The sequence below is a fragment of the Anguilla rostrata genome, chromosome 13 (genome assembly GCF_018555375.3).
Source record: "Anguilla rostrata isolate EN2019 chromosome 13, ASM1855537v3, whole genome shotgun sequence".
Taxonomy (NCBI): domain Eukaryota; kingdom Metazoa; phylum Chordata; class Actinopteri; order Anguilliformes; family Anguillidae; genus Anguilla; species Anguilla rostrata.
Window position 1 is genome coordinate 4990678 of NC_057945.1, and position 17119 is coordinate 5007796.

Here is a 17119-nt window from a genome sequence, read left to right on the forward strand (position 1 = left end):
CTCATTCAATGCAGTAGTTATGTTTTATTTTCACTTTTCTTAAGCAAAGATCACATTAACAGTATCTCTAGCTGTCGCATTAAACGCTTGGGAGTGTCACTGAAGTGCTCACACTCAAGCCCCACAATTTATATAGTACAGCATTTGAACAGAAGTGCTGCTACAAGTGAACAACTGAGACAGAAACGGGGGCACAGGAAGTAAAACAAAACCAGTGACTGGCAGCACGCTCACCACAAGTCTGCAAGCCTGCACGCTCTGTCACATGGGAATGTTTAAGCAAATAGTAGCTCAAAGATGATTGGCTGCTCTGATTGAAATCTTGACTATGTCAGACCTGGAGCCGAATCAAACCAGTTTGTTTTGATCGATGATTGTGGCAAAATGTCATGTTTACCAGCTTTAATGAGTCACATTGGACAACAGAAGCGCCCAAGCAATTAATAAAACCTGAGACAAATGAGTGCGGGACCTTTAAAGCTGAAAATATATTTGCAAACAAATATAAACCTAACCAAAATTTTTTTTGGCAGAGAAACAGTGAAAAAGGAAGAAGACATGAACAATTACAAGTTCTTTTCCCGAAAAGCTCTTCCTCAATTTTGGCATAGTTCCTGTAAAGGTCGTAGCTTACCATCATCACTAAAACAAGGTCTTTACCGCAGAGGACACTTCTACAAAAAAGTTAAATAAACTTGCAATTTAGTCTACGCCCAGCAACTACACTTTAAATAATTAAAGGATCCCTGTTTTTCCGGACTAATTCCATCATACTGATTGGTGTTGGTAATAATCTTGTCACACCTTTGTGGAGCTTTGTTCCCCCTGAGAACTGCTCCACTCTGCTTTACAGTGCAGTCTAATCGGGCCACCTTAGACTGCCAAAAGGTCTGACAAAATTATTAATACTGATCAGTATGTTGGAATTTTGAAGGAAAAATGGGTTCAAGTCGGGAAAAGAACCCCCTTTGAAAAACAATATTTAATTTCAAGGGATTTATCCTGGTTGTAAATAGAGTAAATGTTAAAGTGAATCCCTGAATGAATTTAAACAATCAAACAGCTTACGTAAAATTTCAGCAATGGGTGAATTTGCTGAAATTTCAGCAATGGTTGAATTTGCTGAGATTTCAGCAATGGATCTATTTACACAGCTGGATATACACCTACCGGCCACTTTATTGTGAAAAAATTATTAGAAATTTCTAATCAGTCAATCATGTGGCAGCAACTCAGTACATTTAGGCATTGTCAAGATGATCTGTTGAAGTTCAAACAAAACATCAGAATGGGGAAGAAAAGGTGATTTAAGTGACTTTGAACGTGTCGTGGTTGTTGGTGCCAGACGGGCTGGTTTGAGTATTTCAGAAACTGCTGATCTACTGGGATTTTCACGCACGACCATCTCTAGGGTTTACAGAGAATGGTCCGAAAAAGAGAAAATATCCAGTGAGCGGCAGTTCTCTGGGCGAAAATGCCTTGTTGATGGCAGAGGTCAGAGGAGAATGGCCAGACTGGTTCGAGCTGATAGAAAGGCAACAAAAACTCAAATAACCACTCGTTACAACCGAGATATGCAGAAGAGCATCTCTGAACACACAACACGTCGAACCTTGAAGCAGATGGGCTTCAGCAGCAGAAGACCAGACCGGGTGCCACTCCTGTCAGCTAAGAACAGGAATCTGAGGCTGCAATTGGCACGGGCTCACCAAAATTGGACAATAGAAGATCGGAAAAATGTCTGGTCTGATGAGTCTCGATTTCTGCTGTGACATTCAGATGGTAGGGTCAGAATTTGGCGTAAACAACATGAAAGCATGGATCCATCCTGCCTTGTATCAACGGTTCAGGCTGGTGGTGGTGGTGTAATGGTGTGGGGGATATTTTCTTGGCACACTTTGGGCCCCTTATTACCAATTGAGCATCGTTTAAACGCCACAGCCTACCTGAGTATTGTTGCTGACCATGTCCATCCCTTTATGACCACAGTGTACCCATCTTCTAATGGCTACTTCCAGCAGGATAACGTGCCATGTCACAAAGCTCAAATCATCTCTAACTGGATTCTTGAACATGACAATGAGTTCACTGTACTCAAATGTCTGGCAGTCGGAGGGTTGCCAGTTCAAACCCCGCTCTGGGCGTGTCGAAGTGTCCTTGAGCAAGACACCTAACCCCTAACTGCTCTGGCGAATGAGAGGCATCAATTGTAAAGCGCTTTGGATAAAAGCGCTATATAAATGCAGGCCATTTACCATTTACCAAATGGCCTCCACAGTCACCAAATCTCAATCCAATAGAGCACCTTTGGGATGTGGTGGAACGGGACATTCACATCATGGATGTGCAGCCGACAAATCTTCTGCAACTGTGTGATGCTTTCATGTCAATATGGATCAGAATCTCTGAGAAATGTTTCCAACACCTTCTTTGAATCTATGCCATGAAGAATTAAGGCAGTTCTGAAGGCAAAATGGGGTCCAACCCGGTACTAGCAAGGTGTACCTAATAAAGTGGCCGGTGAGTGTATACTGAAGCAGAGCTGGGTCAAATACAAATACATATTTGTATTTGTATTTGAAAATGTAGTTAAATACATATTTGAAGTATTTTCAAATACAAAGTATTTCATGTTTAAATGTATTTGATTTATTTAATTATTTTCATGTAAAACCAAAGACTTTCCCAAACCGTATTTATACATTCCTTTAAATAAATACTTTACTGGGAAACCAAATACTATTTCAAATAGTATTTAGAACCTTTTAAAATACAATTATAATTTTAAAACTTTTTGAAATATTACTGTGATAGATAACATAAATGGCTGAGCCAGCAACAATGTAGGCTTCATACTGAAGGGGGTATCCCAGAGTTCTTTGTACAATCTTTGTGAGTGGCCCTCGGTGTGATGTCAGCGAGTTATAATACTGAGGGCTCTCCAGGGGAACTACTTGGGGCTAGGGGTTGAATTTTGATTATGAGCAAGGGTACCCTGTGCTGGCAATTTTAAAGAACCCATGCGCTGCCTCTAACAGACAGTATCCTAAATCCCCGTACATGTCTTTGCATGGGGGGTATGGCAAAATCTGACCTTTTGATAAGCTGCTTGCCATTTATTTATACCCATGCTATCTTTTTAAAGTTAGTGGCCTTTTACTGTGTTTCCTCTTTCAGAGTGTTCAGCAGCCATCTGTTCAGTTCCACCTTTTACATTTTGTAAGGTTAAACACTGATAAAATAGAATTCTGCCGTGCATATTCACTACCAATTAACACTAGAAATCGGTACAGCAGTCACTTGACATGTTCTCATCAAAATACTGTCCTCTAATTTGACAAAATGCTCAACTTTCAGAGCTGATAGGTTCTCGGATATCCAGTGCTGTTCAATTCTTTCAACAGCCTTATGTTCTGAAAGTATATTCAAATAATTCCATTAAATCAAACACTTTGTATTTGAAAAATTAGTATTTCAAATGTTTTTTAAGATATATTTGAAAGTAATTGCAAATACAAGCAAATGCTCTTAATGTATTTGATAATACATTTAGTAATTTAAATACCCAGTATTTGTAAATGCTGAATTTCAAATAATTTCTAAATAAGTATTTAAAAGTTATTCAAATACTTTAAATATGTGTTTGACCCAGGTATGTACTTGTAACATCCTTATGTGGATTAGAGTAAATCACCGAGTAGACTGGCTACTATAGCACTTCACGATACCGGTAGCTAAAGGTACATTTAATACAACTGTATGGCAATTTGCATTTGACAATCCTGTTTTATAATATAATGTTTTTATTATTATTATTATTTAATGCTAAATACTGATTGAAAAAATTAAGCTAGGAACATTTGTACACAGTGTGTGCCTTGCCGCTAGCTAGACGGTGGTGAAAGCTAGTAATTTAGTTTCCGACCAATAGTTAATGTGTAGTTCATTTTGCTAAATGTATTTTCTCATTTATGTGCACATATAATTGGTTGTCCTATGGATTGTGGGTAGTTTTGCTACAAGAGTACTCAGCCTGTTACGGGGAAAAAAGAATGTAAGTCGATTATGGGTGCCACTTCAACCCTGATAAACAGTGATTAGAAATATTCCCTTTTTTTGCCTCAATGCACAGTGAAACGTGAGTTGTGAGAACTAATATTTATCCAGCTCAAAAAGTAGTTTTCCCATGTTCCATTTTTGTTTCTGAGACATTTTTTACAACAGAAGACCACAGCATATGGCATTTCATTTTATCAAGTATGTCAGTTATGCCATGAGCCACGAAGTGCAGCAGAATGCTAAGCTAGCACTACTGAATGGCCTTACACCATTATCCATTGCATGTGCTCCTGTTGATGTATCTCTTTGTGTTATCAAGGTATTGCTGACACACTTCAGATACCATAGAAGTTCAAACTATGATCGTACTCCATGTAGGCTATTCATCAATTGTACAGCTTCCTGTGACGGTACGGGTGCTGGGACCCAGGCGCAGAGTGGAAAAAAACACGAAACTCAAAAGGGAGAAAATTAACAAAGACTTTACTTACAGAAAGGCAAACAAACAGGGAACAGAAAAGGACACGAAGGGCAAAAACACAAACTCAAAAAATCTAAATAAGGCAAACAAACAGGGAACAGAAAGGACACGAAGGGCAAAAACACAAACTCAAAAAATATCTAAATAAAACAGAAAACAAGAGGAACTCACAAACATGGGCAGGGCAGAACACAGGCAGGTAGAGGACAAGGGCAGGTCAAACAAAACAGGCAGGTATAATACGGTCAGGAAACAAACACAAACAGGTAAAAAACGCAGGCAGGTACAATGGGTCTGAGGAAACGCAAATCGGGAACAAACACAAGCAGGGCAGAACACGGGAAGGCAGAGCACAAGGGAAGGTCAACAAAACACAGTCAGGCACGAAATACAAGCAGGTACAAACGGTTTGCAACATCGGAAACAAACACAAGGAACCAGCACCCGAGTCAAGGGAACAGAGAACTTAAATAGACAGGGGGTAACAAGACACAGGTGAACTCAAAAAACAATCAAACCAGAAGGAGGGGAAAAGACACAGGTGGGAACAATGATGGGATAACGAGACAATGAAACAATCATACAATTAACAGGGGGGGAGCAGGACACAAAACAGAAGTGCCGCCATCTGGCGGCCCAACAGGGGAAACACAGACAGGAAAACAGGACCATGACACTTCCACTAATCAGTTGAGTCATATGTTCAACCAGAGTCTAGTGTTGACTGGATTATGAGTAAAACAACCTGCATATAACTTTATCAAGTTATGTCAAGTAAAATCACACAATGATTCTTATTGTTTTATGTACTATTGGTATTCCAGAGTTGCAAATATGACTGTAAACCCCTTATGTTGATCAAAAAAGGCAGGAATTTCTCCGTTTCAGCCTATGGGAAATTGAGAGTTATGGTGCAGTGGACGCCATATTGGTTGCTGCTACTCCAGGCGCCTCCCACCTCTCCAGTTCCTGCATGCGCTCTATGGGGCTGCGTCAGAAATCTTTTGAAATAAGCCAAAAGATCTGGCTCTCCAAAAGGAATGAATGAATCCTATCACTACTCAGTGATTGTGCTTAATAAGTGCCCACTAATATACATTGGGCTCCAGAATTATTGGCACCTTTGATAAATATGCACAAAAAATGCTTAAAAAAAAAACATGATAAACTAAAAAATAATACAGTTATTGACATAAGCTTTATTTTCCGGCATGTGTAAACTAGTGTGCTTGATTAATAATTCATTGGAATCAACCAAAGTCTTACATTTTTTAAATCAAAAAAATATTTTCCCAAAGAACAGTTTCCACAATTATTGGCACCCCTGGTTTAATACTTTACACCCCTGGCAAAGATGACAGCCATGAGTCTTTTCCTATAATTTGTGATAAGGTTAGAGAACACATTTGGAGGGATTTTTGACCATTGCTCCATTTAGAACTTTTCAGAATCATTGATATATTTGGGTTTGCGCTTATGACCCCCCCTCTTCTGAACTCTTCAGTTCAGACCACAGGTTTTTGATGGAATTTAAGTCTGGAGACTGAGATGGCCATTGGAAAACATGGATGTTGATTTCACTTAAGCATTTCTGTTTAGATTTTAATGTATGCTTGGAGTCATTGTCCTGCTGGACAATCTACCTATGACTAAGTCCTAGCTTCTTAGCAGACACAACCAAATTTTCTGCCAGAATTTCCTGGTACTTTGTTGAATTCATTGTGCCATTGATCTAAAATAGTGCCCCGGGAACACTGCCAGCAAAATCTCCAAAATATGAATGACCCACCGTCATATTTGATAGTAGGTATGAGGTGCTTCTCCTGTATGCATTCCTCTTTTGTGACCAAACATGTTGATGGTGTGTATGGCCAAAACATTCAATGGTGGTCTCATCTGACAATAGCACTCTCTTCCAGTCATAATTCCAATGAGGTTTGGCAGGCTCCAGATTCTTGGTTGTGTTTATTGTGCTCAGTAAGGGCTGTCTTCGTGCTACCCTTCCAAAGAGTTAGTTGGTATGGAGGTGCCATTTTATGTTTTTTTTAGACTTGTTGACCGCAAGAAACTAACCAATCTCTGCATTTCTTAAACAGTGATCCTTGGGTTATTAATGGCCTCCCTCACCATCTTCCTCACCGTCCGTGGGGACAACATGAACTTGCTTCCTCTTCCTGGCAAATTTGCAACCATTCCATATGTTTTACACCTTTTTATAATTGCCCTTAGAGTGCTAAGTGGTATGTTTAACCGTTTATGTCTTTTTTTGTACCCATTACCAAACTTGTGATGGTAAATTACCATCGGTCTCCTCAATTGACAGTTATTTGGCTTTTCCCATGCTGATGGATGACAAAGGGATTTTGTATGCTTGTTACCTCATTTTTATTCTCTAGTGAAACTGGAAGTGATGGAATGACACAATATAGTTCCTTTAGACCGAGATGAACTAAATTAAGTAAAATTGTATTGGTAATTTCATTTTGTTTGATTTTACTTACAATAATTGTTAGGGGTGCCAATAATTATGGTACCTATGGTTTTAATTTTAAAAAAAACATTGAAGCATGAGAGTAAATGTATTGAAATAAAAGTATATAGTTTTCCCATATGTTTGAACATATAGATTATTATCTGTGTCATTTATATATCATTTTTAAGGGTCCCAATAATTCTGGAGCCCACTGTATATCACTGGGGCGGGAGCTGAGTGGTTACTGATACAAAAATACTCTATCACCCTCTTGCTGAGGGATGATTGCAGGTGGAAAAAAACTGACCTAGATAAACTGGTTTCCTGCACAGAATGGCAGTCCTGCACAGATGTCTATTACACATTCATTCGATAGTGGTCGTGTGGTTTTCTGTTCTCATAGCATAAATTTTCCCTGCGCGTGTGAGACGGCTGACTAATACAGTGGTGACTATGCGAATGTCTAACATAGCCAGCTGTCGTTTAGAGAACTGAGCTAAAACAGAACTTGAGGCCTTGAACAGTTTCAGGACTCAAACAGCAGTAAGCGCTTCTTTGTTCTGAACTGCGTATCCACTGTAGAGTTTCTGTAACCAGCTGAAAAGTACCATTTTAGCAGCAGGTACAGAAAGTTACTCATCGAAAACCCAACATAAAAACCTACATCTACTCTTAGAACGGGTTTGTCTTTTATACGGTTTAAATATTAAGTTGTGCAGAAATAGACTCTTTTCATATTGCCATTTTGGTAGCATTCCAACATTGGTCTACATTACAGCAGTGATCCAATTCTCTAGCCGATCAGTCTAGCTAAAGTCTAAATTAATGCTGACATTTCTCTGAAAGCCACTTACAATTTGAAAAGAAGTACATTTTATATTCACTTGGCAGAAAACAGCCTTTTCTCTTTTGAATTATTTGTGGCCCATGGAAGACTCGTTTGTGGCCCCTTATGAAAAGGGAGGCGATGGAGGACAGCATGCAGAGCAGCGAAAGAATAAGTGAGAGTCTGTGGTGTTCTGTCATTGTCACTTCGCTTCCTTCTCAGACGACGATGAAAGGCTTGTGGGTGCTGGCAGCTATTTCCCTGTACTGCGTTGGAGGGGCAGAAAGTACAGGTAAGCACACTCTCATAACACTGTCTTGCACTTAGTCAAAAAGCCCTCTGGATGCCTACAATTACACTTTTGTGATTTTGTGTGTCCCGATTGAGGTCATCCCCAGCTAGCACACATCATTTTTTCAGTATGGTTCTGGTGGACAGCAACTTCTAAATTCTTTTTAAAAAAATTTAACAACTTTTTTAAACCACCACAACTTTCCAAATGAGGGGTTTATTCTTTCGTTTGTTTGTTTGTGTTAGTGTGTCTCTTTGATTGACATGAAAAGTTTTTGTATTCACTGAAGGATATGATTTGACGTGTGTGAAAATTGGGATGGCAGGTATCCACAACAGCCACAGACACTCAGCCCTTAAAAACATTCTGTACATTCTGACCCCATTTCAACAGACAGAATTCATAAACAACTTCACATGCCCACACAATAAAGCCCCAAACTAAGGGGATTTTGCGTTTTCTCCTTCTTCTTCTTCTCTTTCTTCTTCTTCTTCTACTTCTTCTTCTCATTCTTATTTTTCCTGCCGCCTATCCCACTAATAACATGTCTCCCCATTGGACATTTTACCGACACCCGCCAAATCTTCACCTACACGACCCAATGAAAAACTTGCATACTCACGCAAAATACCCATACCTTTTTACTCTGAAACATTTTCAGTACAAACAGCTAGTTCGCCTGTGGCCTAGTGGGTAAGGTTACAGTCTTGTGAACACAGGGTCCGAGGTTCAAGCCCAGTTAGGAACGTGTTTCTTTAACCTGCTTTTAATAATTGTCTACTACTTCTCAATTATTGCTTTTGCACCATATCTACCCGCCGTTAACCGAACGTATACACTGAATTATGACGTACCGTCTGCACATTCAGTTATTAACCGGCTACAATATTGCAAAGCCATATGTATTCAACGGGAGCTCTTCTGTGCTTAATGGCCTGTGTTCTTTAAAACCACGGACAGGTTTGCTAATGATATTTCACGCATTGCATAGCTATGTCATGGTGCTGCACTAACCAAGTCACAGACTGGTAAACCTCCGGTTGAAGGATTGAATACCGCCTCGCCCTCAGGCAGATAATTCCCTCTTTTACACTAACGTTTTCTTACGCTTTTATATTTTCTTTACCAAAACTCGCTCGCGGCCACCCATATGCATTTCATGACGGCAAATGTATTCCTTTTATTTAAAAAGTTACACCAGTTGACCACCCAATCAAAAACTCGCATACACAGGCAAAATACCCATACCTTCTTACTCTGAAACATTTCGAGGTTAAGTAGCTAATCTGCTTGTGGCCTAGTGGGTAAGGTTACAGTCTTGGGAACATGGGATGCTAGGTTCAAGCCCAGCTAGGGACACGTTTCTTTAACCTGCTTTTACCCTCACTAATAACGTTCTCTTACGCTTATATTTGCTTTACCAAAACTCACTCATGGCCACCCGTATGCATTTCATGACGGCAAATGTATTCCTTTTATTAAAAAGTTACACCAGTTCACAGCTGTGCCATTTCTACTAACTACATTTCATCACTTGGCTACTGTACAAAACCTTCTTATCAGCAAACGGCACGTTTCTACATTCATGTTACCTCGCCCTGTTCTCTATCTAGCCACATACAAACAATTACTACGTCTGTCTGTTCTGCAACTCCCCATTAAAACATTACATTTAAAAACATGATTCACTCATAATAACTACTAGTACTGAACATGAAAAAAACACAGCAGTGCAAATACATTTCACACGCTACTTAACCCTCCACTTCCAAAGCTAGCGCTTTATAGCGACTGTTATATATACCGTTCGATAAGGAATATAAGCTCGCTCATGGTCATTCCATTTACTTCGCACTATACTCCGTGATCATGTCAACCTTCACCTACATGCCCATTCTGCTAAAAACATATTGTTTCAACTACGGAATTTCGTCATTTCATCCTAATTTCTCTCACACTGTTGTTATTTTCTCATATGCAAAGCCTGCTGGGACATATGCGTCTGCTCCTATTCTCCACTATCATGTTTTCCGGTTCTAGTTTAGCGAAACAGCGAAGAGGATTCCTACCTGCAGATAAGCCTCTCAAAATGCCTTATAAACCTTACAAACACTAAAAGTGCATCTCCACGAAATAACAGACAACGGAGCAGGACAGAAGGCTACACAAGTTGCGACCTAGGGAGTTATAATTCTATCTACGGGCTTGCTGATTCTTTTATCAGTCAAGGCTCGTTGGATGGACGTCAAATCCGTGAGTACGTACACTGGCCATATTTCATCTGCGTTCCTAATGCGTTTACGCTTACGTCACTGCATCCTTTCTCACAGCCACTGTTTTTACATATATAGCAAACCGAAACTGCTGAACGGTACACGCTCATCAGACTGTACAAATTCACACAACGATAGCCATAATCCACAACCGTTTCTTACAGGGTCGCACTTCTCACTCTCATAATAAAACGCTTTGCAAAAAGAAATGATATCTCATAAAAAACACGTTTTCAACGTACAAAAATGCCAAGTTACTCAAAAGTATTGATATCAAAATGACGCCAAGTTACGGTACTACAAACAGTATAGGCTATCTTGCCTCACCGAAATGACATAAGATGTATTTCAAAGCAATGCTACCCAATATTTCCTCAGTATGACTTTTCCTAATTTGGTGGGATGAAATGATAAACGTGCAATAAACATGATTCTGTGTTTTCAAAAGTCAGAAAGGTGTGAGTAGTATGAAAGTGTATACAAAGGTGTTGGTGTATAAAACACAAGAAAATTTACAACCTTTTTGGCTGGACTGCAACAGCGAGGCCAGCCCTACAAACGTGAATGTCTGTGAGTGACTGACTGACTGACTGAGTGATGAAGTTACACCATTGGTCGGCCAAGTTATGAAGTTACACAATTGGTCAGCTGGATCACGTGTGTTAGGTCCAGCCATATACTAGGTTTTAACCTGGTCTTGTTTATATTTTATTTCTGATACGGGTGACACTTTCCCACACAGGTCTTACCTCAAGCCTTAAAATAAGAAGTCTCTCACAGTTCCTGCAGGAACTGGATTTGCAAATGGATCAATTCTTAAAGCATTCTGTTAAGTCACACTAAATTGGGGAGGGGCAAACAGATGAAAGGGGTACCTGCACACATATCGAGCCCATATTTTTCTTTGAGCATGGTTCTGCCACAGGCATTCAGAATATATGGCGAACCTCCAGCTCCAGCTGGGCGGGTGTCCCCATTAACAGACGGCTCTGAAGACCTCCGCTCAGGCGGCAGGAGGGCGGCATTCGGGGGATGCCTGGGCTCACGGTCGCAGTGAGCGGGAGGGTGGTCGATCGCGGGGCAGTCTGTGCAGCTGAGATGATAGCGGTACCTGCTGCCATTAGAATGGGTGGAGGCCTGACAGCGCGGTAGCATGGCTCAAGGTCAGTACTGACCGCGAACACGCTATCTATCCTCCACACTGTCACAAAGCATCAAGTGTTGTCATTTAGTTCATACAGTATATTCTCTACAAAATAATTGTTCACACAAAATACGGTGAGCTCCATAATGTTTGGGAACAAAGACATATTTTATCCTGATTTTTATCTAAGTTGGGAGATACTACGAAGTGTCAAAGTGAAAATGTTTCTTTTACAATAATTTGTATCGGTTTAAATTGTGGGGTCAATTTGACCCCCAAACATAAAATGCGTCATGAAGTTTCAGCATAATAAGAGGGCCAAAGGATAATTTAGTTTTTTTTTTCTTTACTCGGTCCCATTTTCCTTAAAGGAGTACCATGGTGATTTTCACACTTTCTCGGTTTTATGTGCTGTTTGCACAAGCGGCATTGAAGAAACACAATGAGTACGGTATTAAATATGTCCGTTCTGTATTTTTGGAGAAATTTGCGTTTTTAATTTATTGTCCTATTTTCAACCGGTTGAGAAAGTTGTCAACTTGGTGCGTCACGAACACAGTAACCACTCCCCTTTCCACGCCCCGTAAACCCATGGATAACTCGAGACCCATAGTTTGCGCCGCTGGTTTACAGGCAAGACAATGCAAATATTTGACTAACGTTACGTTCACTTAAATTAGAGTGCCTTTTAAGGACTATTAGATTATTTCTGGTTATATTCATTTAGCTAGCTAGCTAACGTTAGCTAGATAGGTAGTTTACTTTCATAAGGCAATGATATCGATAACGTTGGCTAGCTAATTTGCTTTTATGAGGACGTTATAGTTGTGCTTTTATCTTAACTTGACTAGCTAGATAGCAAAAATTATAATTGGATGTAAGTCAACGTCCTTACCTTAGCTATCTATCGATACTTGATATACTACTAAGCTAGCTAGTTTGTGAAAAGTCTCCCAAAAAGAGCGCGTATCATGGGGGTAGCTATGGTAACGGGGCACGGTCTGTCAATCATAGCTAACTGACAGTTCTCATTACCACGCCCAGACGGTTCGGGTGAACTTTTATAGTGGGAAATTTAGGCTTAGAAAAATACGTTTTAAAGTACATTGAAATGACTGAATAATAAAAAATTATGCACATTTCTTTTGTTGTTGCCTAAAGACAACTGGGAAGTGTCACGTTCAACCACCATGTTACTCCTTTAACTATTTCCACCAAGCGGTTCGGTAATGTTTTAATATTTTTATATTTTTATTTTGTCACACCGTTCTTTGCGGAGCTTTGGTCACCCTGGAAACCACTCCACACTGCTCTGAAATGCGGTATTAGGAGGTCACACACATTAATTACTGCCGAGCCTGAAGGGGGCGCTCATTCACCTAATTTTCCGTCAGTTTATTACCAGGTATTCTGTGTTTCAGTTTCGGACAGACTGCTTCTTTTAGTGGAAAGACACATTCTTCTCTCAGTAAAAACTACAATTTCCATAGAAGCATATGCTGCTAAGGAAGTTACTATAGTGAACAGCTCTACCAGCACCCCCCTGGCTGCATTAATACAGACTGCTGCTGTGCAGGTGTAGTGTCGAAAATGAAAGTTATTTTTAAGTCTGGAGCAATAACTGCTCACAGTTATCTATTAAATACATTTGCATATACTAATCAAACTTTTATTCGGTGGAAAACCACATTTAGGAGGCATTTCAAGGATCGTTTGGCCCCATTGGATTGCATTGCAAAGCAAGGTGAACAACACTGATGTGACAAACTTTTTATCATTACCAATTAGAATTGGTTCAGAAAAATGGGTCCAAGTCAAGAAAACCCCCAAAGATATCCATTGAGGAAATTTCAGCATGTTTCTGTATTAACATTGCTACACAGGTGCTTGGGCACAAAGAGCTTGAGAAGGAAATAAGTACTGGCACAATATAACAACTGATATGTTTATTATTTTGAATAAATGCTATACATCTGTTCATATTTATAACTTTGAAACACAACATTGATGTTAAAGTTGCTTGTTGAGTTACCTGGAACTCATTTCTTGCTTTAAACTGTGATGCTCAAATGTCTGCCTTTCTAAAGCAATGACAATTGTTTTATTCATTAGCATGTACTAATAGTCCATTTAATGTTATTTAACGGTGTGCATTTAGCAAATTGATAACATTTATAGCACACGGCATCCATAAAGAAAATTTAATTTGATCATCACCAAGTTATTCACCACTGAACTACATTCAGGGCTACCTTGAAAAAAGAGATGGAAATCTCAATGGAACTCACCTGGTAAAATAACAGAGAAATAAATAAATAAATACATAAATAAAGGTTGCAGGTTTGATTACCGACTGTTGCTGTTGTTAAGGGTGTTGCTACCTTTGAATATGGTACTTACCCTGAATTGCTTCAGTGAAATATCTAGCTGTATAAATGGATTGTATGTATTAAAAAAAATGAAAAAAATCTAGGTTGACTTCTAATAGCTGGAAGGTAATGTGTGTGTGTATATATACAGCAAAGGGCATCCTCTCCTGCTTTCAGCTAAAATTTGAACCAGGCTAGTACCTGTATTGTCTACACCGGTGTTTCTCAACCCTGGTCCTGGGGACCCACTGCCCTGCATGTTTTAGACGTCTCCCTGCTTCAACACGCCTGATTCAAATGAATGGGTTATTCTCAGGCTTCTGCAGAGCTTGATGAAGACCGATTCATTTGAATCAGGTGTGTTGGAGCATGGCAGCGGGTCCCCAGGACCAGGGTTGAGAAACACTGGTCTACACTACCCAGCACTGGCCTGGAACCCATTTGTAAGAGTGAGGTGAGGCGAGGGGGGTAACTGTGAGGGAGGGTGTGGTTCTGATACCCTGTGGTGGGCATGTTTCCCAGGGTCAGCCAGAGGATGCCAGGCCCAGCCCAACTGCAAAGAGTGCCTGAAGGTCCCAGGCTGTGCCTGGTGCTGGCAGCAGGTGAGGCTGACCTTTGACCCCTCAAGCTCTTCTGCCCTCTCTCTCTTCTTTTCTCCCACTGGTCTTCTTTTCCTTTTATCACCTGTTTTTTTCTTTATCCTCCCATTTGAAATGCCCAAAACAATATGTTATGGAGTGTCTTTTAAGTATAATAATAATAATAATGGTTTTATGGTGTTTATTTTTTTATTGCTTTATTATTTTTTAACAATGCATCAGCTTTGAACTTTGGATGAGTATGCTTGCTAAGGGATTTGCTGTCATGAATTCATTTTTTCTTGAAAATGTTTTAATTGTATTTTATTTTTAAAAGATTTTTCTTTGCACCCCTTCACTGACAAAAAGTAAAGGTCGAATGTGTTGAAGTCATTTGTGTACAGTGTGTTGAGAATATTTCCAGGTTCAGTGTTCAGTACACACTCAGAAGAGTTCACCTGATGGGCAGTACGGTTAACAGAGAAGACCAGGAAGAATAAGAATAACATCAGAGGCAGAAGACAAAAAAAAATGTCTTGTGGTATCTATCTAAAGAAACCATCTTAAAACTGCGCCACAACTACAGGAAGAACTCAGTGAAACTAGAGAGAAGACAGTTTCTCAGTGAAATGGCAACCACCATCATCTTGACTAGAAGGATGTGTATCTACTAATTGCCTTGCTTGTGCTTTTTGTGACAATGCCTCAAATATGTTTTGAGATATGATTTTGTATCAAAAAATTTCCCATTGATCAACACTGATGGAACATTCAGAACCTGAACAACACTCTTGCAACTGACGTCACAATGGGCCTCTTCAGCTGCCACAGGCCATCTCTTCCAAGCTTCTAATGGCCTGTCCAATCTACGCAACATTTTACAATCATTTGAGGTTGTCAAAGTTACACTAGACAATTACCTTTTGACGTGGCTTGTGTCACCAGATAGGACACATCTGGGACGGCCACTAGCGACTGCAGATAGGGAGGGGGAAAGGGACAGGGGGAGGGCCACTAGTGACTGCAGATAGGGAGGGGGAAAGGGACAGGGGGAGGAATCGGGGGAGATGAACAGTGTATAGAAAAAATTCTCACGTGAAGTCTTTCAAATCAAATCAAAATGTATTTATAATAGAACAGTTCACAAACAATTGTCACAATACGCTTCACAGACAATCCTAACCTAAACCCCACAAAGGAGCAAGCCTAAGGCAATAGTGACAAGGAAAAACTCCCTGGTAACCGAGAGGAAGAAACTTGGAAGGAACCAGGCTCAAGGGGGGAACCCATGCTCCATGGGGGAACCACCATATCACACTACACGGGATAAAATCACTGATTGTCGTCCCAGGGGCTCATTGTTGTTCCGGATTGGGCCATCATTGGGCTAATATCATGTAATGCTAACATCAAAGTTTGTCCTCAAGCTCTCCTTTGTTGCACCCTGACGTTGGTAACCAACTTGAGTCCACAGGACTTCCTGAAGGCTGGGGAGCCAAACGAGCGGAGGTGCGACACAGCCGAGGCTCTCAAGGAAAGGAATTGTGAGAAGGGGTACGTGGTCAACCCACTGTCCCGCGTAGAAGTGCTGAAGAACATCGACCTGCGGAGTGACTCTGAGAACGTGGTGCAGCTGCAGCCCCAGAGCCTCCACCTCAAGATCCGTGTCGGTAAGAGCCGGTACTCATGCCATGTCATTCAGTCTGTCTGAACCCAGTGAGCCAAATCAAAGTTCGGTGTTTTATTTTGTTACGGTGTAAACTAAAAAGTATGATTGCTTGGAACTCTGTTACCTCCTGGCTGGAAAACAATGGTTTTGGATGTGGTAAGGGAAAAAAATTCTACTATGTTATTGTCCTTGGCAGCAGTTTAGTATTATGGTTAGGGAACTGGGCTTGTAACTTAAAGGTTGCAGGTTCAGTTCCCTAGTAGCATGCTGCTGTTATACTCTTGATCAAGGTACTTCATTTGAATTGCTTCAGGGTGTAAACACCTCACAGCTAGACCAATGAGGGTTTGTAGCTGGAGGGGAAGGCACCGCGTGTTTTCCCTTTGCTGGTGTGATTCAAAACCGGAGGTGTTATTTTTCCTCTGTTCATAAGAACAGGGCACAATTATACTTAAGAATGCACTGGTTCCATCGCCGCGGGTCAGATATGAATGCGCTGCTTCATATCCCGCTTAAGACTGGCCTGAAACGGACCAGTAGCATTCTGATTACTCTCCATTCGCAAACGGGGCTATGCTGTCATCAGAGATATATCTGATCTGTCGCCGGACTGTCAATATTTCAATGGGAGCATCAGAATATTCACAAATGCGCGGAACAACACATCAAATATATCCATGACCACAGCAAGTAAGCGTAACAGTTACTAGGTTTTACTCTCGTAATAATCTGACTCCAAATGAAATTATAATTTAAATTTTGGTTTTAACTATACGTGGATCTTGGAGTGGTTACACTCGACTCTATCTTGTGCCATCATTCCTCAATATATGCTCCCGGGTTTAGCACTATTGTTAAATCTCAGTTCGGTGAAGCCCCCAGAGGGTAGGAGGCTGACCACCATAATACATGCCTTCCTTTGTGCATAGATAGTTATGAGCCCAGGACAGTGTGT

The 17119-nt window shown here is 40.4% G+C and overlaps 1 protein-coding gene across 2 annotated transcripts in view; it reads left to right on the forward strand.

Annotated features, from left to right (window-relative positions):
* The window catches only part of itgb7 (integrin, beta 7), a 37311-nt gene that overhangs the window by 2848 nt on the left and 17344 nt on the right, over positions 1-17119 (forward strand). For both annotated transcript variants that reach the window (XR_010324851.1, XM_064304770.1), the window contains exons 2-4: positions 8062-8131; positions 14440-14519; positions 15970-16165. Coding sequence is in view for 1 of the 2 variants with exons in the window: in XM_064304770.1 (XP_064160840.1) it covers positions 8068-8131; positions 14440-14519; positions 15970-16165 (340 nt within the window). In the remaining variant the exon portion in view is untranslated. The remainder of the gene's footprint in view (positions 1-8061; positions 8132-14439; positions 14520-15969; positions 16166-17119) is intronic.